Below are 22,520 nucleotides of genomic sequence, written 5' to 3' on the forward strand. Positions count from 1 at the left end.
ATATTTATATTAATTACATGTTAAAATACTACTTTGGGTGTATTAGATTAAATAAAATATATTGTTAAAATTAATTTTACCTGTTTTTTTTTAATATGGCTACTAAAATGTTTTAGATTACATATGTGGGTCAATTATATTTTCATTGGACAGTGTTGCTTTAGATCCGTTTGAGGAGAAGTGACATCTTTCCAATATTGAGTCTCCAAGAACATGGTATACCCTCCACTTCCTTGGATCTTCTTTAATTTTTGTCAGTAATGTCATATCTCATATAGTTTTCAGTGTCTTGCACATCTTTCGTTAAACTTATTCCTAGAAAACTAATGTTTTTGAAGCTATTTAAGTGGAATCCTTTTTGAAATTTCATTTTCTATTTGTTATTATTAAAGAGAAATTAAGTAGATTTTTGCGTATTTTGACACCTGTGTTCAGCAGCCTTGGTAAATTTCCCTATTAATTCTAGTATTTGTTAGTGGATTCTTTTGGATTTTCTGTGCACACAGTCATGTCCTTTGTGAATAATGACCATTTTACTTTCTCCTTTTCAATTCTTAAGTCTTTTCTTTTTTTTATCTTGGTTGTGTGAGCTAGATCCTCCAGTAAAAATAAAAGTGATGATAGGTTTTCTTATTTCCAGTCTTTGAGCAAATGGAGCTTCTAATAATTTACCATTGTGATGTTTGCTGTCATCCTTTTTGTAGGTAATCTTTATCAGATGAATGAAATTTCCCTATATTCCTAGTTTTTATAATTGAGACTGTCAAAGGTTTATTTAACTCAGTAGTGAGGAAAACAGCAGGATGATAAAGTTAATTCAAAGAGTAGGAGAGACAGGCTAATATAGGTAGTGAAAGGCAGGAAAAAAACACTGAAATAGAGTTGCTAGAATAAACTGGTTAATGTACTAGAGGGTAATAAACCATAATTTGAAGGTTATCAGTATTTCCACAAGGCAGTACTAATAGTTATCATGAATGAGTGTTGTCTTATTATCTTTTTAATGTCTTCGGGGTCTGTAGTGACCCCGAAGACATTTTTCCACTTCTGATAATTTTTTTCCTTGGTCAGTCTTGCTAGGGATTTATCATCAGTTTTATCTTTTCAGAAAGCCAGCCTTTTGCTTTGTTGATCTTATTTATTTAATTATTTTGGTTTGTTGATTTTACATAACTGCCTCAGCTCAATGTGTGTGTGTTTGTGTGTGTGTGTGTGTGTGTGTATATATATTTATGTCAAGTAGGTTTTTTCAGTAGGGCTGCAGTTGATATTATGTAAGGAAAATGTCTTACATCCTTTATGTGTAGAATTATGATTCTAAACAATATTTCTAGCTGATAAATTATGAATAATAAGCAATGAAAATTGAAATATATCACATTGCGTATAATAAACAGTAAACTTTGGGGTCTACAAAAGTAATCTACTAAATAAAGATTGTTCATAGTATCTGGCTTTCCTCTCTAAACACTTTGGATGAATTTTCCACAATAATGTAGGTTAATTAGTAAAGCTATAACATCTTCTATTAATATAATTTTACGTGTAAAGTATCAACATTACATGATATTTTTTCAAAAACTTACTATTAGGGACATCCCAGAGCCTTGTTATGCCATACCATTTTTTGAGAAATATGGAAAGCAGTATGACACTGTGAAAAGTGAGCTAATTTTGGAATGAAATATAATTATCTGTGAGGTTCAGCTTTGTGGCTCAGTGTGTGATCTTTTGTAAGTTATTTAGCCTTCATTAACCCTGAGGCTCAGGTTTCTCTATTTGTAAATCAAGCATAATAAAACCTACCTCACTGTGGTGTGGTGAAGATTAAATGAGACATAAGGCATCTGGCACAAAGCAGGCATTCAGTAAATAATAACTGTGTGTATTTATTACTTTTTTACTTGTAATAAAAATTATAATAATGCCTGGCTGTTACGGAACTTTATCTATTGACAGAATTATTTTAGTTACTGACATACAAAGCTATATAATTAAACTTCAGTTCTGATTATAAACAACCTACATATAATTATACTAAATTCATACATTATAAAAATACATAATATAGAAAGAAATTTCTCCAAGATCTCATTTTCTATATCACTGTAAGTTTATTATATATTTTAACTTTTAATATATATTTCAACTTTTCTGTGCATGAAACACATCATTATAATTTTTAATCAGATCATTTAGTAATAATATATTCAGATTTTACATTTTGCATTTTTTTTGTTTTTGTTTTTACTTAACCAGTTATCCTGGATGTCTTTCTGTATCAGTATATAAATTTATCTCATTCTTTTTTCTCTTAATAAATTTATTTATTTATATTTTACTTTTGGCTGCATTGGGTCTTCGTTGCTGCACAGGGGGTTTCTCTAGTTGCAGCGAGCGGGGGCTACTCTTCATTGCACGGCGCGGGCTTCTCATCACAGTGGCTTATCTTGTTGCAGAGCATGGGCTCTAGGCGCGTGGGCTTCAGTAGTTGTAGCTTGCAGGCTTAGTTGCTCTGCGGCGTGTGGGATCTTCCCGGACCAGGGTTCAAACCCATGTCCCCTGCATTGGCAGTCTGATTCTTAACCACTGCACCACCAGGGAAGTCCTATCTCATTCTTTTTTTAATTGCTGTATAATACATTGATTGCAGGGGAAAAAGCACTCTTGTTAGTAGGTCATGTCTTTAAAAAGCTAGCTGTTCTACACAAAATTTGTAAGCAGAGGAAAAATGTAAAAAGGAGCTGGAATTTTTAAAATAGAAGTAGGACAAAAAAAAGGAAAGAGGTTATAAACAATGGAAACAGGAGTTGTGGTTGAAAATGAGTGGTACTGTGAACAGCATATCCCTCTGCCAGTGCAGAAGACCAAAGTGATGACTCAGAAAATAGAAGGTTTTTTTAGTATAGGCGGAAGCATAGAGCCATTTAAATGTACCAGTACTCCCTGAATTATTAGTATGTCAGTATATACATCTGTGATAAAGTGAGAGCAATTTATTAGTGTTCTAGCACTCCCTATACTGGTATAACCTTGGTCCGATCACCCACGTTGTCTCTCATGGACTTGAAGAACATATGAGATAGTGTATACATAAAAGTACTTAGAAAACTGTAAAACATTATACAGATGTGAATGTAAGTAAAAATGCATTAGACCTAGAATGCCTGTTTAGTTATTACATAATTTCAGAGCTCATCCTGAGAAAAGAAAATTAGGAATCTTATCCTTTTCACTTCATTGACTCAACCCTAAGGACCAGAATTTATTCAAGATATGAATTATTGCTATTAAAGAATTTTAGGTAAAAATGTTATTATGTCATCACATACTATATAGAACATTTAAGATTACATTTTAAAGAATTTCTAATGCTCTTGTTTGCCTGGAATGTTATTGAAAGAAACATTAAGGAGGGTCTAGCAAAACTAGGGCATAATACATTCTTGCTTAAGTGTTAACTGAATCTGATGAGAAAGAGGATGGGCAAATCTCTTCAAAAATCCTAATTTGATTCTTTGAAGGATATTGAGATACTTTTTTGACCCTCTGTTAACAAAGTGTAAAGGCTGAATATCATTTTTCATTTGTTTTATATTTTTCATAGTCTACAAAAATCTTCTAGTGACACAAATCAAATAACTGTTACTATGTTGCTTCAGCATGATGTTCTAAAGAAATTCCTGCTCTCTCTGTGCTGTTACTCATAGACCCATTTCCTATTTTGTTTCTTTTTTCCTTCTTCCATCTGCAGTTTTTGGATGAAGACTTGAAGGTAGCTGGGAAATACAAAGGAAATGATTATAGCCAGTACTCACCCTGGTCATGTGACACCATCGGCTCCTACATTGGAACCAAAGATGCAAAACCCAAAGATGTTGTGGCAGCAGGGAGTGTGGAAATGATGGTATGTGTAATAACTAAGCCATAATTAATACAAATCAAGATAAACCAAATAAATTATCCCCAGTTATAGTGTAGACACAAGTAACTGAGCTTTGCTTAAGTTTCAGACCATATTGTGTACTATGTGATTGAATTATATTTAAACTATATGTTTTTTTATTTCTTTCAGGTATATATAAAAATCTTTTCAAACTTGTCTAGACAAAGAAGAGCGTTTCTTATGTTTCTGTGAAGCTAGCAATTAACCCAACAGCTGTTTAGAATTGAGAGTAAATTATTTTGCATAACTAAGATCTTGAATTTCTTGTCCAAATAAATTATAACTCTTTTTAAGTTTAAACAGTAAAGTTGAATCTAGTGAACAATACTAGTGTTTGAGTCAGAATTATAGTTACTTAGCTTCAGATGAGCTGTGGTATACTGAAATGTATTACACTTATGCCATTTTATTTTTTAACAAAAAATAATGTAACACCAGTGTATCTAATACTCAAGCTTAAAATATATCACTATTTTATCTTAATTGCTTCTTTATCCTTTAAAGAAATAAAACTTTACATAAGTAATTAAATCCTCCTCGCTTTACCTCCCTAATCTCATTTTCTTCCTCCCTCCTTCCCTGGAGATAACCCCTATCCTGAATTGAGAGTTTATCATTTCATGAATAATTTTATACTACTTCTAAACAATTCTGTTTTGAATGTTTATAGACCTTATACATATTATAAACCTCAACTTGCATTTTCATTCAGCATTGTTTTTGAGATGTATCCAAATTTATACCTATAGTTCAAATTCATTCATTTTCACTGCTTTTATCAGGTACCATTGTATGATAACTAATATCATACAATAAATAAATAAATATATATATAATTGTTTATTGATTTTCATGTTGATGAACATTTAGGCTGTTTTTAATTTTTTTATTCTGTACAGTGCTACAGTAAGCATTCTTGCATATGTTTCCTTGTGCACGTTACATGAAAGTTATGCTTAGGAGTAGTATTGGTGGGTTAAAGGTATGCCTTGACTATTCTTTTTTTTTTTTTTTGACTATTATTCATTTGCCCTTGTTAATTCTCACAGAGGTTCCCTAGGTTGTTATATAGATTTTCAAAGACAAAGATTTGCCCAGCTGGTTGAGAGAAGACCAATTCTTGGTAATAGAAAAGGAAGACTTAGATGAGTGAGATGATATCTATAGCATAAATATGATTAGATGCCAGACAATTAAAAAAAAGAAGAAAGAAAAAAAAGGAATATAGAGGAGAAAAAAGCGAAAATGAACCTTTTGTTTTTCTGTGGTAGGATTAAGAAAACATTGTTTTTAGGTCATAAAAAACAGTCTTTCTGAGAGAATAGGAATGAGATGAGGAGGTAGAGGTAGATAGGAACCTTTGCTTTGTACCTGACTTTCAGAAAGAGTTATTATAATAAAGTAACATAAACATTAGCAAAATAAAACTCATTTACTTAAATTAACAGAGAATAAAAGTGTTTTCCAGCCTAACCTAGATGTAATCGAACATTTCCCAAATGGATAAAAGTCTACCCCAGTGTTTCTCAAACATGAATGTGCATGTAAACTACCTGGGGAATCTGTTGAAATTCAAGTTCTAATTCAGTAAGGCTGGGATGAGACCTGAAATTCTGCATTTCTAATGAGTTCTCTAGTGATGCTGATGCTGCTGGTCTGTGGACTATTCTTTGAGTAGCAAGGGTCTAGCAATTAGATTTCCATTTATCTTTCTGACTGGAATGCCTTTTAAAAGCCTATGTTGGCACTTATATTTTTAAACAGTCTTTTTCTAACTATTGATTGTTGAAAATTAATCTATTGGTCATGATGGGCCTTTTTTAAAGAAATGAATTAGAATAACTAAATACAAGAATACATTACATATAGTAAGGATAAATGTTTGTCATGAAAAAATATATATATACATATATACATTCAAATATATATATTTGAATGTATATATGTACTGGGCATGATGTAAAAAATATTATAGGAAGTGGTCAGAGGTTTGAAAAGCAATGTTTTATATGACAACTAAAGGCAACTAATGATTTTAGTCTTATCAGTAAGAACTATATACTCTATTTTAACCTTATTACAGAGCTAGAGGAAACTATGTTAGAGATCTAAGTGTGGGGTGGATTTCTCATTTTACTTTTTACCTTCTTATTTTACTCTTTACCAGAATGTGGAGAGTAAAGGAATGAGAGACCAGCGATTGGACCTTCAGAGAAGAGCAGCAGAAACTAGTGATGATGACCTTATCCCATTTGGAGACCGACCAACAGTATCTCGATTTGGTGCCATTTCTCGAACTTCCAAAACAATATATCAGGGTGCTGGCCCAATGCAGGCTATGGCACCTCAGGGAGCTCCCACAAAATCTATTAACATTTCAGGTAAGAATCTCAGGGGTAAGCTGATTTGGAGTGTTCATAGTCACAACTCCCAGCACCACCTATTCCCCATTTACCGTCAGTGCTTTTCATAATCTTGCAGGGCAGTAGCCTTCAAACTTTTCTGTGGAATTATCCCTGTAGAAAGGTAATTATAACCCAGGGAATTGTAGGGGTACGAACTAAAATTAAATATCTGTATGTGAAGGTAACCTATGTGTTATTTTTAATAGTTTCATTGCTTTTGTTAAAATAATACATCTCATTTTTTTTTAATCAAACAAAAGAAAATATTACAAAGACTGACTTTTTATTGGGGGAAAAACAAACATCAGTACCCCTCCATCTTTCAAGATAACTGTGTACATAATATGCCTACGCCTTTTAGATTATGGCTACCTAAAAAAAAGAATCAAATCTATGAATTGCATCATTCCCTGTAAATTACTCTCTTACAGATTATGGTCCGTATGGAGCCCACAGTGGCTGGGGAGGTTCTCCATATTCACCTCATCAAAACATACCTTCTCAGGGACACTTCAGTGAGAGGTATAAGTCATTCTTTTTACTTTTACAAGCCTTTAAAATTACTCAACTTACTTTGTTTTTCTGGTCATAACATTTTTTTTAAATAAAATTTTAAATTTATTCCATACTTTCTTTCCCACAAAAGGGAGAGAATATCTATGTCAGAAGTGGCCAGTCATGGAAAACCCCTTCCATCTGCTGAGAGGGAACAGCTACGACTAGAATTGCAGCAATTAAACCAACAAATTAGCCAACAGACCCAGCTACGTGGACTAGAGGTACCAGCCTAGAGATATTTTTTCATTCCAGTTTTTGAAGAGTTCTCAAAAAGATTTTAAAAGGAGGAACTTTTGAGGTAAAATGAACATAAAACTTTAAGGTTTGTTTCCTAAGAGTTAGTATAGTTGTCCATTTTTCAAAGAATTTAAGTACTTCGAAGTTCTGAGACAATAGGAAATTTAGAATTTCTATTACCTGAGAATAGAAAACATATTTTATATGTTTTATATATTATACATTATATATTACATATGTATATATATATATAAGCTCCTTTTATATTTTTATACTGTATAATATTTTAGATAATCTAAAATTTGTAGATTATCTAAAATATTATATGAAATAAAAAATATAAAAGGAGCTTATACTCCTTGATGGCACATTTAAGTTGAAGGTATATAGTATATAGTTTTTTAATCAACAGATGCTTTTAGCTTAAGATTTGTTTTTAACTTCTTATATTTTCTTTAATTTTTAAAAATTTCTCTCACTTCTTTTACTCGTCAGCATCTTTACTAGAAGCTTAGAACTTTGACCTAAAAAATATAGTCTCTGTATAATAATACCATCTTTCATTAATATAGTTCTTTCAGTTTATAAATTACTATCACATATCTCATTTGACCCATACATGTCCCTGACAATTAGATTAGGTAGGTGGTATTGTCCCCCACCCTTTTTGGTTGAAGGATATTAGTTTCACAGAGGTTGAAACATGAACCCAGCTCTTCATACTCCAAATTCAGTGTTCTTTCCACCATGCTACCTGATACTTATGAGAAACAAAATGTCAGAAGGCAAAGAATTCTTAAAGTCCTTTAAGTGCCACATCAGGAAGACTAGGTTTTGTTTATATTATCCTTTGCATTGGAACATAGACTTTGAATATGGAAAGCTAAAGACGTTCTAATGATAAATGCATTGCTCCCTTCTGGAGAAAAAGATGCTCTTGGAACGTTTGTTTCTAGATGTATATCTTTCTACAAAGATCTATAATAATAAGTAAGCTATTGCTTTGGAAATAAATTTCTAACTGATTCAATCTTAGACTTTCTTATTAGCAAGGCCAGTAGGAGGGATTTTTGTGTGTGTGTGTGTGTTTGTTTTTGAACATGTGTCTGGCTTGTGCTCTTATGTAAGCAAGAAGGTTTAGAAATAAAAACCTGTATAGTATGCATGTTTGTCTCCTTTTTCCCATTGCTTTATTAACATTGGTCCAAAACTTCTTGCTGATTCCTATCGTAAGAAAAAAGAATGCTGTGTTTATTATGTTCACCTTTAGTTTATTAACTTGTTGAAGATTTGGACCTTTTAACTCCATAAAGCATTATTCCTTACCTTGCTATTTCATGGCTTTTTGTCTTTATTGAAATTTCTAGACTGATTTTCTGTTCCAAAAGAATTTCAGCACTATTTAACTCGCTGTGGTTAAAAGTCCCTGCCATTACTGAGGTATCATGAAAGAAATGATAGAATTTACATCAGAGAAAATTCAATTAAAAAACAAAAGGAAAAAAATAGAAAAGGAAAGAAGCACATTTATAGTTGACTTCTCTTTCCACTAAGAAAATAAAAAGAGCAACTTATACCAAAGATTAAATTACTATTCACTAAGTTTAAATGCCCCATATTTTCCCTTTTGTATTCAAATGGTACTCAGAGAAAGAAGCAGTGCCTTACGTTTGCATCATTTTTATTGCCAATCCATGAGTAGTAAGTTGCTTGGGCGGGTCTGGCTTCAGGCCTGGTCACTCTGTGCGCGGCGTGGCGTGTGTTGAGCTGTGCGCTTGGCTTTTGCACTAGGCTGTCGGTAGCAGGCTGGCGCTGCAGAGGGAGGCGAGCGCCTTGGCAGGCCAATCACAGCCCCCACCGCCGCCGCCGCCCCCGCCGAAGTGGCCTGGAGCGCCCTCAAGTGAGCAGTTGAGCTTGGAACTGCACCAGGTGGAAAGGGAAATCGGGAAGAGAACCCGAGAACTGAGCATGGTAAGTGCTATGGTGGGAAAAGAGAGGAAAGCTGAAAGGAAAGCCTCTGTGTAGTTGTGTCGCTGAACTCGTGGCTCTGGAGTTCTAGAATCATCTAGAGCTGTAGAATCATCACCCCAAGGCACTGCACTGAGTGATTAATACTGACAGTGAGTGTCCTGAAGATGGTCTGCCTCCCTGTTTTATCATTCTTCTCCTCATTCTCTTTTGGTTTGAGTGTGTTCTTTGTCTTAGTTTTCTGCATTACAAAAAAACTTTCCTGCATTACAGAAAACTTTCCGGGAAAACAAGGGGGTTATCTGGAAGTTACTAAATTTCTGTTAAGCGTATTGATTAAGGAAGCAGAGGGGATGGTGTTTTTTGCAGTGCCCTCATGTTAAACAAAGATGTATTACCAAATAACATTTCTAGGTTTCACAGCCCTTATGTTATTGATGACCTATTTTTTTGTCATGAGTGAGATGCCATCTACATATTATTTCTTGTGGAATTATATCCATAGATATGCTTAGGGTTTGTTTCATAGTGCATGAACACTCATTTCAGTAAATTTTTAGTCTTAGGAGATTGAACCATTCCCTCAGATTGCATGGTAATTGGTTTTTGGGTTTTTTTTTTGCATAGTTTTCACATTCTTTGTAAGCAAATAGATGGGATATTTCATTTTTCTGTTTTCAATAAGTGTATTATAGATACTTATTATATTTTGACTTGCTTTTTCTGAGTCATCAGTTTTTCTGTGAGATTTTTCCATGTTAACTTGAGGCATTTGTCCCCTTGCTATCCAGCTTGGATAGTGAGCAAGTGGGCCGTACTCCATTATGTTTTTGTGTATCTCTCTCTCTCTCTCTTTTCTTGGCTGCATTGGGTTTTCGTTGCTGTGTGCGCGGGCTTTCTCTAGTTGCTTCACGCAGGGGCTACTCTTCGTTGCTGCGCAGGCTCCTCATTGTGGTAGCTTCTCTTGTTGTGGAGCATGGGCTCTAGGTGCACAGGCTTCAATAGTTGCAGCACACGGGCTCAGTAGTGCGGCACACGGGCCCTAGAGCACACAGGCTTCAGTAGTTGCGGTGCATGGGCTCAGTAGTTGCAGCGCATGGGCTCTTCGGGCACACGGGCTCAGTAGTTATGGCGCACTGGCTTAGTGGCTCTGCGGCATGTGGGATCTTCCTGGACCAGGGATCGAACCCGTGTCCCCTGCATTGGCAGGCAGATTCTTAACCACTGTGCCACCAGGGAAGTCCCTATGTATCTCTTTTAATCTGCCTGTTTCTTTGGTCATTTTACAGAACTAAATATGATTTCTGATCATCATTTTGTATTATCTATATCTGTTCTCTCTTCCATTAGCACCATTAAATAAAAGATAATTGAATTTATTTCCTTTTCTTTCAAAGGAGAACCAGTGTTCTCTGGATATGAAAAGCAAATTGAATACAAGTAAGCAAGCAGAAAATGGACAACCAGAACCACAAAATAAGGTTCAAGCTGAGGACCTTACATTGACATTCAGGTAAAGAAAGGGACATTTTCATAGTCTTATACAGTCATGACAGAAGTACCTTCATACATATAATTTGATTTTTAAAATATTATTTTGTATACACTGAGAAAAGAATATTTTTGCATGAGTTTAGGAGTTAAAACTTATTTTAGGTCAGACGCAGGTTGAATTATCTGTTAATACCTAAGAAATAAAATTTTCTGCTTCCATCTCCTTTTTCCCCTTGTTTTTTAATTTATTTAAAACCAGTGTTAACATTTTGATGTATACCCTTCTGGTCTTTTTTTTTCTTCTGTTTTTTTTTTGTGTTTTTTTTTTTTTTTTTTGCGGTACGTGGGCCTCTCACTGTTGGGGCCTCTCCCATTGCGGAGCACAGGCTCCGGACGCGCAGGCTCAGTGGCCATGGCTCACGGGCCCAGCCGCTCTGCGGCATGTGGGATCTTCCCGGACCGGGGCACAAACCTGTGTCCCCTGCATCAGCAGGCGGACTCTCAACCACTGTGCCACCAGGGAAGCCCTCTTCTGGTTTTTTGAAGTGTGTAGGCATTTAGCCACTTCCACCCACCTATCTGCCCCACCCCCGCCCATCCTCCTGGTTTTTAATTTGGTCTGTCCCATGTCATCCATTATTCTTCTACAGGTAGGGAAGGATACATATCAGCTATTGTGAACAACCCTGCAATAAACAATATTATAGTTAATTCTTTGTTTGCATATCTTGCATCTTAGAGTATTTTGCAACTTAGGGTATTTTGAGGCTTTTGATGCATAGTCCCAAGTTGCCCTCCTGATGATATACAACAATATCTAATGCCCTGTTGCTTTCAGGCTTAGGTTTTTGGCTGTTTAAATCCATGCGTTATCCTGGGTTCAAAGCAATTTCTTGTACTAGTAAACCTGCTAAAAGCAGGGGTCAGCACTTTTTCTTAAAGGCCAGATAGTGAATATTTAAAATTATGAGTTTTATTGTTTCTGTGAAAACTCTCAGTTCTGCCATTGTAATGTGAAAGCAGCCATAGACAATATGCAAGCAAATGGGCAGGCTGTGTTCCAATAAAAATTTGTTTACAAAAACAGGCAGCTAAAAAAAGCAAAGTTAAAAAAAAAAAAGGCAGCTAGCTAGCCTTAGTTTGCCAACCCCTATGCTAAAATAAAGCGTGGATATAGAGCTGTAAATTAAAGTTTGAATGCCATTCATGTATGCCATTCCATACTGCTAAAAAGAAAGGCCCTGTTGACTTTATTCTACTAAATAATCATTTTTATCTCTCTCCTTTTTTAAAATCCAAACTCCTTTTTTTTTTTTTTAAAAAACGATAACAGTGATGTGCCGAATGGATCAGCCTTGACACAAGAGAACATCGGCCTCCTATCAAACAAGACCAACTCTCTGAACCTGTCAGAGGACCCTGAGGGAGGAGGGGACAGTAATGACTCCCAGAGATCAGGAGTTACATCCAGTTCTGCTCCCTAAAACATGAGGAGTCCTACTTTTATCTTCTTTTCCTAACCAATTTGTGGGGCGTAGGGGTAGGAGAACAGATAGCTTCTAAACATTTTCTCTGAGAGTGGTCAGAGAAATCCAGGAAAAGCACCGGAGGCAATGTGCACAAACACCACTACTAAAAACAAACCCTGCACATAGTTCACAATAATGCATTTTTTAATTTAAAAGAAAAAGAAAAAGAAAATTAGCAGTATCTGCAAGCAATTCAGATTAAATTTGTTTTTGTTCTGTGAATGAACTTTATTTTAATAACTTTGGACGCCTTGGATCCAGGGCTTTAAAAAAAAGAAGAAGATATTATATATACACTCTGTTTGATTAATTGTATGATCTTAATGAAGTAGGTTTTTCTTGTATTTTGGTATTATTACATACCCAGTGTGTATAATTCCTTACCCCCAATCCTTTCCAACTCTCACAACCCCATAAATTACAACAGACAAAAAGCACTGGCCTTTCTGAGAATTCTGTGGTGCTTGAGAAATAGACAGTAATAGACTAGTTATTAGAAAATGTGCAGCACACCAACTTTCTAAGAGCTGTTATTTAGAAACCATAATCTGCTTTCTCTTTCTGGGTCACTAGCTTCATGTGTAGGTAGGTTTTTCATATGGCATTAAAACTTTTTGTAGTTATTGTTCAGGAGGGCTTTATTTCTTGTTTTTGTGTTTATTTCAGCTTTTCAGAGAGATAATTACCAATTAATTGTTGAAGCCCTCATTTCCGATATTATGGATGGACCCCTTTCATTCTCTTAATGTAATCAGAAACCTGAGTCAATTTTAGATTGCTTGAGTAGATTTAAGTGGAGATTACTTTCAGGATAAACTGTAGTTTATTAGCACTGAAAATACGTACTTGGTTTATTACCTGTATTGAGGTGATGGTTGGAAATTTAGAGCTGTGCTTTTCCAAATTGAACCTCTGCTGAAATCATAGAATGTTCAAAAACCAGGACAATCAACCATGTTGTAAAACTGCAACACTTGATTTGAACTTAAAATGAACAGAGCCACATTAGTTCAATGGATGTGTTATGTTTTACTCTCAAAAACCAAAAGTATAAAATTCCCGTATACTGGAGCCCTTGGCTTTCAGAGATTGGCAAATACGAACTGCCTGAATCTTAAGGATAGTTCATGAATTAATCAGTTGCCGCTTTTCAGAGTCATTAGCACAAGTAGATAGTAAGTACCTAGAAGTCAATTTTTGTAGTCTTGGCTTTACAATATTGAAAAGATTCTTCATGAAAATGTTGAAAAGAATAAGGAAGAATTTTTATTACTTAGTTCTGCTGCACATATTCTGATGCCACATGTCTGTACTGAACTAAGACCGTATAAAACATATTTAGTGGGGGTTATTTGATATAGTCACCCACCCTATCCCTATGTTTGCCTGATTTTCTAAAAATTTCCCTTTCTGGATTATACTACTAAAACAGAAAGCACTGGTTATGTAATAAGTTACTGCATTGCTTTGGTTGGGTAAAAGCAAGAGTTTGTATTTTTCTTGTTTCTTATTTTCTTAACCCTTAACTCCTGCTGAGGTCATAACAACCTCAGTCTAAGCTCTGTGTCCATCATATTGTTAAATGAAACAAATGGGGGGTGAGGGTGGGGGGAGGGTAATACAGTCCTGCCATTGCCTACCAGTAGGAGAGTCCAAACAGAACACTCTTTTGAGTAGCAATTATTTAATTTGCCCAGTCAAGGCACCGTGTTTATATACTATTTCACATTGAATTTGATTATGCCCTACAGACCTGGCTGGTCAAGGATTTGATATACACATATTGGCTTGGGATTCGAGCTTTCTTTTTTATTTAAATAAAAATTTATATATATATTATATATATACATATATACATAGCTATATCTGTATATATATTGGGTATGTTTTATGGATTTTTTCGCATGAGCGCAGCTGTTGCGATAAAATGACTGATTGGGAGGTAGAAGCACTGAATGAAGATGAGGCATTTTATCAGTTGATATCCATATTTTCCTTTTTTTAAAAAAATACACTTGCTTTTTTGCTTTTTTTGTTTTATTTTGCTTAAAACCCTCTTACATTTACTCTTTAAGTACTTACTGTTTTTTTGGGAGAAGGAGAGAAACTTTTATGTCTGACAGAGTCCCGAGATTTTTCATTTCTCTCTATAGCCATAAAAGACAACATTCTTGGCCTCTAACCTTCTGTAGGCAGATTTGGGCAGATGTTATTTCTCCTTTGGACATGTTTAATTCCTAAATTTTAGGAGCAATTGGTTCAATTTGGAACTCAGAATGATTCTGGTACTGAAAAGGAATTTATGGGTATTGATTTTGTTGAAATTTGGAGTAAAAGTAAAATTCCATTTTGGGTATCTGTTGAAACCCCTAATAACTCAACTTCTGTTCTTGTTCATTTTCTTCAAATATACTCATTCTTCCTTTCACCATTTTGATTTTGTAAGCTAGGCAGAAACAGGGATTAATTTACACAGTATTCCTATTCTGAATAAAACCAGAGAAGCCACTGTTTTGAACTGACTTAAAATACTCTTTCTCTTTTTAAGGTATTTTCATGGAGTGAAGATGGGGGGAATCTCAAATTGTAGCCTTAACCCTAGCTGTACCTCTCTAAGACCTCACACTCTAGAGGAAATCTGAGTGGGTAGAACAACAAGAGAAAGGTATACTGTCCCATTGTGCTTGTAATTTACCTATTTTAAATTGGTTACTCTGCCTTACCTCATAGAAATTCTTACAACTTTCACAGGGCTCACAAGCAGTTTTAGGAATTCAATAAAACCTCCATTGTTTTTTTCTCTTTCTTTTCCTTTTCTCTGTTGTATACCTTGTGATATGATGAGCTAATAAGGGTCGATGGCCTGTTCAGGCAAAACTGCTTGACTTTCTAACTGCTTTTTTGTTAAAATCTATGAAAAATAATTGACTTTTCTAGCTTTTTAAATTTATTCCTTTAGAGACAGGTAGAAGATGAAAACAGTCAGATAGGAAATACAGTTTTTATGCTTTCTACTTACTCAAATGTTAATTTCTTCTGAAGATGACTGTTTGCTTTTCACTGAATTAAAAGGCAAGACTCAGACATCTCAGATGAAAATGAACAATTCTGAGAAGGTTAAGGTAGGAGTAATAAGCATTGTGTTCAGTCTGGATAACAACACCAGAATTTTATTCCAGCTAGGAATATAAAAGTACTTGGACTTTTTCTTTCTTCAGTGAGTCTCTGGAAGAGGGTAGAAGAACCGAGAATAAGATATCTAGACTCAATTTTCTGACTTATATGTAGTTCTTTTTCCTTACTTATAGATATTGTCATAAGTTCAGTAGGTGCCATGACTTGGGTAATTTACAGAGGCTGAAGTAACCAAAGATCCATTCCTTGTTACTTTTCTAATCAAAAGAAAAGTTAGTTATAACATAGGTTTCTAGTAATATTCAAATAAGACACTATTTCTAATGCCAGCTACAAAATACTCAACTACTCAGAATGTATAAAAATTTATTTCATACAGCATTAATGTGGTTGATTCCCTTCTCCCATTTTATTTCCCTTCCCTTCTCCTAGTCTTTCCCATGTATTTATTTATTTATATATATATTTTTTGCCTAAAAGACATAAAATTGGTATGATTCTCATTTGCTACCTTGAATATGTAACTCCATCAGACTTCCCATTGGTCTTTAGGGTTGGAGCTCAAAGTTTTTGTTTTTCTTTTTTTCTCTATCCCTTCTGTATCTTGCAAATTCCCCTTGATTTACCCACTGCCCTCCCCAATCTGCAACAGTGACAGTTTGCTGCCTCAAAACAGAGCATTCAAATGAATTCGCTTAGCCAATAACTTCTGTGAAGTTGCCTTTTCTAATGGTGTTATTACTCAGTGATGCACAAATGTGGTATTTGCCCTACTGGTAGGCAAACAAAGGTCTGGTTAGGAATGGTAACCTGCTGTTTTCTTTAAAGGAGAGCCAAAGACTTGTGCTTTACTCTGTTTTGGTTTGGGAGGAAATAGTAGCCATTTCGATTGTGAAACCTCTTAGTAGTTGTGAGTTGATTATACTGTGTAGGGAGATGTATCTAAAGTTAACTGTTAAAGTTAGCTGGCCTTATAAAATGTAAAAGTAATGAAAATTCTTCAGTTTTTCTAAACCATGAATGTCATCTTTTACAGTATTGTGTGTAAGCAGTTCCTCCTCCCTTTTGTTGAGATTATCTTGTCACGATAGCATGTTGTATTTTTGTTATTTTACTTGTGCCTAAAGGACAATCTCCTATCACTATGGTCAAGTAACTATAGTCAGTACATGTTAGATTATATTCAGATTCAGAGAAAAATAGATTCTTTTCACTAAAGAGTACTCGGTTGTTATTGCTTATGTACAAATGGTTATAGATGGAGATCTAACCATCTTTTTCTACTTTTTTTTTTTTTGCTCATTTTAAAGAATTGAGTAAAGGTTTCATGTATACAATCTATCTGTAAAAAGCACTTGTAATGTCTTATATATCATTAAAAGGAAAGGCTCAGTTACTTTTTAGGGGAAATTAATAACCTGTCTGGAAATTAACTGCAGTGTTTACTTAGATTTTTACCCTGAAAGAGTCCAATTGTGTTTATTTTTTATTGACGATACATGGTTATAATGTTTGCAAGGTGATCTCTTCCCTGAAAAGTCTGCCTATCCTTTTAGATAAAAATTAGAGCTACTAAACTAAGCAGATTTTACGTTCAACGTTAGGGATTGAACAGGCAAGCAGTCTACTACTGTCATCATTTTACCTGACTGCCCATTTTGCTGGCCCACATTCATACCTTTCTACCTTGGACAGCTATGATTTTTATATTTATTTGTTGTTTCAGCTCAGCTTTATGAAATTTTCCTGCTGAAATTACTTATTGGGAATTATAGGTGGATTGCAGTTAATATTTTTTAAAATTCTTATTTCAACTTTCCTGAGCCACTTAGAAAAAGAAAGTTGTTTTTGTCGAAAGATACTGTTAATTGTAGTAAATGCCAGCTTACCATTTGGTTTTTAAGATTTTATTTCTTTGACTGCTAAAGGTGTTTTCACTCGCATTAGATTGTAACGCTAGCTATAATGTTAATGAAGAATAGGAAACTGCCACCACCAAGAAGAAGTAACACCTTTTAATAATAAATATGTTCCCAGTGGGTAGATTCTCAATACTGCACTGAACAAAGTGGGTAAAGAGCCCTTTGAAATCCTATTGTGATAAAGGGACTAACCTCACCACTGGAATCCTTGTTTTCAGAGCTTCTGAATTTTCAGCCAAACACTGAACTTCCCCTAAACTTTATTCCTGAGCAGAACATCCCTAGAGTAATAACCATTATTTTCAAAAGAAAATAAGGCACAGTAACCCAAGAGAGAGAACTTAAGCCTCACAACAAATTGTGTCCAAAAATATGTATTTAGAAAAATAAAATCCTGTGGAGTTTGTTATCCTAATGTATGTTGTATACTAGATAAGGTGACTTATTTTCTTGTATTGAGGTCTCATTATTTCTAGTTGGGTTTTTTTGTGTGTGTTGTTTTGTTTTTAATTTAAACTCTTAAGTAGACAGAGCTCACAGGTCTTTGGCATCCATTCTAGGTTGTGCACTCAGAGTCATCTTATAACTGGAAACTGTCAGGTGGGCCCCTACCCCAACTCCAGATGGTATATGAAAGGGTCAAGAAAAGAATGGAAACAAACTATTGGGTGGATAATTGGTAGCCTTTTTTTTTTAACCTGATTTTTAAAATCACCATTTATTAGTGTAATCTCTCTCCACTGATAGGCTGCCATTCTCACAATAATATCTGAACCACCCTGTAAAATACTCCTCTGATTTCAAGGCATTTAAGCTTTTGCTTATCATGTTTACATCCTCTGTTCAACTAAGACACTGTTCTGAGAGCTAGTTTTTCCAGGTGTATTGTTGCCTAAATTTCCTTTATTCAACCCCTTTCATCCTTTCTCTTCTTCCCACCTTCTGGGAATGAAAGGAACTTGGGGGAAAAAAGTTTTTCTTTCTTTTTTTTTTTTTTTCATTGATCCATAGGCTTCATTATCTTACTTGATGATGAATCTGTGAGTTTTTAGAACAACAGAAATGGAAAAAGTGAATCAAGATAATGAACAAAACCTTTCACCCACTTAAAACATTTTCCAGTTGTGAGATTCTTCTTCTTGTGTGTGGTCTCTTCCCCTTGTTACCCTACCCCTTTTCCGTGACTGTGGTCAATTTGGCTCATACCAGTCTCCCCGAGACATTCTGCAGTCATTATCACCTTTTTGGGTGGATTTTATTTTGTTTTATTTTGTTTCTGTTTTTTTAAGTAACTTTTTAACATTGATGCATATTTGCTTGGGATAGAGCTTGTGTAATTTACCAATCGTATTGATTGTATGTGATTGTGCCCTGCGGAGGTATATTTAACAAGTCAAAAATAATCTAGGATAATAAAGGAGCCCATGAGATTTGAGTCAGGTTATAAATGACTTCATGAAATCATTTACAGTTTGAATAGTGAGAATTTATATCTCCTGTTCTTAAATTAGTGCTAGACAAAATACCATTTTTTTTAAGTTTTCTTGCATTCCTATTTTTCTCCCCTTGCCTTTTAGCTCCCTTGTTCTTTCTTGCGTGCCTCCTGTTCAGAAATAAAAATATTGAGCCTTAAAGAGACAGCTCATTTCTAAATTGCTGAAGTTTGTGAAATTTTACTTTTTCCAAGTGTTTCCAACTTTTCTTTAAAAAGTGAAGACATAATGAGTTGGAATTTCACAAGCTGTGAAATTAGCACTTGGCAAACTGTGAAATCTTATTTGAAGACTTTATCTCCTGGAAGTTCTTTTGGAATAGGAAAAAAGAAACCTGTTTTTGAAATAGACCATTTCCCTCTCTTTTTAAAAATCTGTTTATATTTTGAATTTTTAAACAGACTTCAAAAAAGTGAAGTGGAAGAAAAATAGTAGTAGGAAGATGTTTAGGACAGCAAAATGCTGGGTCTGAATAAGTACATACTCTCCTTGTTGCAGAGTTGAGAAGATGAGGGCCATCTTTTTAATTTGTATTATCTGTGTGCATGGTGTCTATATCAAAGATGTCACATTTTGTTAAAATGCTATTCCTTTCTTTATTCTCTTGGAAACTGACTCAGCCTCATGTTGCTCCAAATTAGTGTTTAAGGCTCCCACAAGTTGCAGATAAAAGGACAAGTAGAAGGAGGTGATTCGCCTTTTGGTTTGTAAATATATGCAAGTGTCTACAAGGTCTTTATCTGCTTTCTGTCAGCATTTATATTAAATGATAAATTGATGAGGAGAAACACGTAGTCTTTTTTTGTAAATGAGCCTGTGCCCTCTTATTCTAACCTTGGGATTGTTTTCTTACACCTTTTTTATGGAGTTGTGTTTGTTTGTTTGTTCACTTTTAGGTGAAAAATAGAGAAGTAGGTAATATATACAAACACACATACTTGTAGTGTCAACTTTATAGATATCACAGGAATTAGTCCAACACCACAGTTCAGAATACTTCATTTGTTATACAGTGATTGCACATTAGGAGTAAAGGTAATGGTTCTGAAATCCTAGAGTCAGTGTTCAGTGAGACTCCATGGTTAACATCCAAAGTTCTAGTTTTTATGCCTTCTCTTAAAATCAGAACCTTTTTATGCTTAAGCAACATGGCCTTGCTCTGAATACCTTCCTGATGCAAATATTTTTTGTCTTTCCGTTCATACTCACTTTTCCTAATTGTCCTGAAATCCCCACCAATTAGTCATTCCTGGCATTTAGAGGATTTTCTCTTAGAGACCACTGTAAAATATACCCTATTCAAGAACTCAATGGCATGAAGAAGAAAAAAAGGGAGAAGAGGGGAATACTCTAGATTAAAAGGAACTTTAGAGATACAGAAATCACATGCAACGTGTGGACTTTGGATCCTAATTCCAACAAACCAAACATTCTTTTATGTAGTTAGGGGAATTTGACTTAAGTATTGAGTATTAGATAAAACCAAGGAATGACACTTTTGTTCAGTGTGATAATAGCAACATTGTTATATAATAAAATGTCCATATTTTTAAAAGACAATAACTGACAATGGCTAGAGTTTCCTTTAAAATAACTGAATATTTTTAAAAGAAAAATAATATACATTACCAGTGAACAAACATCACTCCTTGTACCATCAGTTAGCAATTAGTTGTCCGTTAGTACCATATCTGACCTCAAGAGTAGGGGCCACAGTAAGAAAAAGTTCAGAGGGTATGAAGGATGGTAACTATTCCAACCATTCTTGAATGTCATAAAAGCTAGAATGGGAATTCCAAAACCAGACTTGCTGTCTTTACCACTTACCTAGGCCTACCCTGCTTACAAGCAACAGGGTACTTTGTGATCCCTTACACTGAGACTCATTGATTAATATGAGTTTGAGGGCCTCCTTGGTGGTGCAGTGGTTAAGAATCCAACTGCCAATGCAGGGGACACAGGTTCGAGCCCTGGTCTGGGAAGATACCACATGCCACAGAGCAACTAACCCTGTGTGCCACAACTACTGAGCCTGCGCTCTAGAGCCCGCAAGCCACAACTACTGAAGCCCCCACACCACAACTACTGAAGCTCGTGCGCCTAGAGCCTGTGCTCCACAACAAAAGAAGCCACCGCAATGAGAAGCCCGCGCACCGCAACGAAGAGCAGCACCTGCTCACCACAGCTAGAGAAAGCCCGTGTGCAGCAACAAAGACCCAATGCAGCCAAAAATAAATAAATTTAGTTTTTAAAAAACATGAGTTTGATTTTTTTGTGTATATTAGCATCTCAATCCCAGTAATCAGCTAATCTGCAATGATCAATTTGTAAATCACTCTGCTTTCCAGCATGGTGGCTCATTTAGTTAATGGCTGCCACCCATATTTGGAACACCTAGCACATCAAAAGTAAACTTTCAACTACTCACTGAACACTCAGTACAGTATTTACGAAAGTAATTTACTGAGTACTCTCTATATGGCACAACACTGTAGGGGACAAAGAGGAAAATACTCTCTACCCTTAAGGATCTCAGACTCCACTTATGAACTTGACATGTGTACAGTTTAAGGATACATAACATAAACCATCTACAAAGCACTAGACAGAATTACCAAAGGATTATGCAACCACAGCTATCCTCAAAAGAGAAGAGCAAGGAGCTGTGAGGCTATACACAAGGAAGATTTAGCCTTGCTTGGCTAGCCAGCAAAGGCTTTCTTGAGGAAGTGGCATTGAAGGTAAGAAACAGCTTGGGGGGACTGCGCAGGGACGGGGCAGGAGACTCCTAGTCAGAGAAAAAAAGATGGGTGAACTCTGCGAAAGAAGAAAGACTGTTATGGAAACGAAGAAGGTCATTGAAGTTAGAGTAGAGAGAGTGAGATAGTGGCTTTGGATGCAGAGCCAGATCACAAAGTTGCGTTTTATTCTTAAAAGGAGTCCAAGGAAGGGTTGTAAGCAGGGGAATTAAAGGGATCAGGTTTGTGCTTCTTCATTCACGTTCATTGAGAAGCTTCTGTGTCGGTGGCATTAGTGGCTAACCTAACATGAATGCAGTTCACCTGGGGCTCTTGTTAAAGTGCAGTTACTGTTTCAGTGGGTCTGGAGTGGGGCCTGAGATGATCTAACAGGCTCCCAGGTGATACCAGTGCTGTTTGTCAGAAGACCACACTTTCAAATAGTAGGGTACTTTCTACGTGATAGGCAATTTTAGAAGCAGAAGGATCCAGTTTTCTGCCTATCAGACTTAAACCTTTTAGTGAAATGAGTGAGATGTAAGGCATAATTAGCACCACTTGGAGACCACTTAAAGGCAAGTGTCTAAGGCTGGGAGAAACAAGGTAATTCAGGGAAGTTTTTGCATTTGAGGAGGGCCAGGTCTTGAAAAGCTTTATGTACCCTTCTGAGTTGTGATTTTATCCTTTAGCAGTTAAAAACCAGTATAGATTTTAAGCCCGAGAGTGATGATGATTGTGATTTGAAGTGGAATAGGCCTAAGGCAGAGAGCTCAGTTATGAATCTGTTGCAGTAGACTTACAAGAAATGATGAGGGCTTGCACCAGGACAATGGGAATGAAGAGGAGGGGAGGAATTTCTGAGAACAGCACGAGCATAACGCATTTCTAAACACCCAAATGGGCGCCATCAAACGGATGCCACCAAAATCAAGTGCTTCCCGTAATTCCCTTGACCAAGCGCAAGACCTGATCCCATATTATCAAGTTAAAGGGAAAAATTACCTTTGCGGTGTCAAAGCCCTTAAAAAATACAGTTTTATGGAAAACCTACAGTAACCTTAGTTTATCATCACCTTGCTATCTTCCCAAGTCCGA

The 22,520-nt window shown here is 35.5% G+C and overlaps 1 protein-coding gene across 2 annotated transcripts in view; it reads left to right on the plus strand.

Annotated features, from left to right (window-relative positions):
* RC3H1 (ring finger and CCCH-type domains 1) overlaps positions 1–20,776 on the plus strand; it is a 96,596-nt gene extending 75,820 nt beyond the window's left edge. For both annotated transcript variants that reach the window (XM_029227987.1, XM_029227988.1), the window contains exons 14-20: positions 3,755–3,907; positions 6,114–6,327; positions 6,783–6,873; positions 6,998–7,130; positions 8,938–9,117; positions 10,512–10,627; positions 11,942–20,776. In XM_029227987.1, the coding sequence (XP_029083820.1) occupies positions 3,755–3,907; positions 6,114–6,327; positions 6,783–6,873; positions 6,998–7,130; positions 8,938–9,117; positions 10,512–10,627; positions 11,942–12,092 (1,038 nt within the window). In that variant the 3' untranslated portion in view covers positions 12,093–20,776. The remainder of the gene's footprint in view (positions 1–3,754; positions 3,908–6,113; positions 6,328–6,782; positions 6,874–6,997; positions 7,131–8,937; positions 9,118–10,511; positions 10,628–11,941) is intronic.
* The last annotated feature ends 1,744 nt before the right edge of the window (positions 20,777–22,520 follow it).

The sequence above is a fragment of the Monodon monoceros genome, unplaced genomic scaffold (assembly GCF_005190385.1).
Source record: "Monodon monoceros isolate NGI ecotype Baffin Bay Population unplaced genomic scaffold, NGI_Narwhal_1 Super_Scaffold_18, whole genome shotgun sequence".
Classification (NCBI taxonomy): Eukaryota; Metazoa; Chordata; class Mammalia; order Artiodactyla; family Monodontidae; genus Monodon; species Monodon monoceros.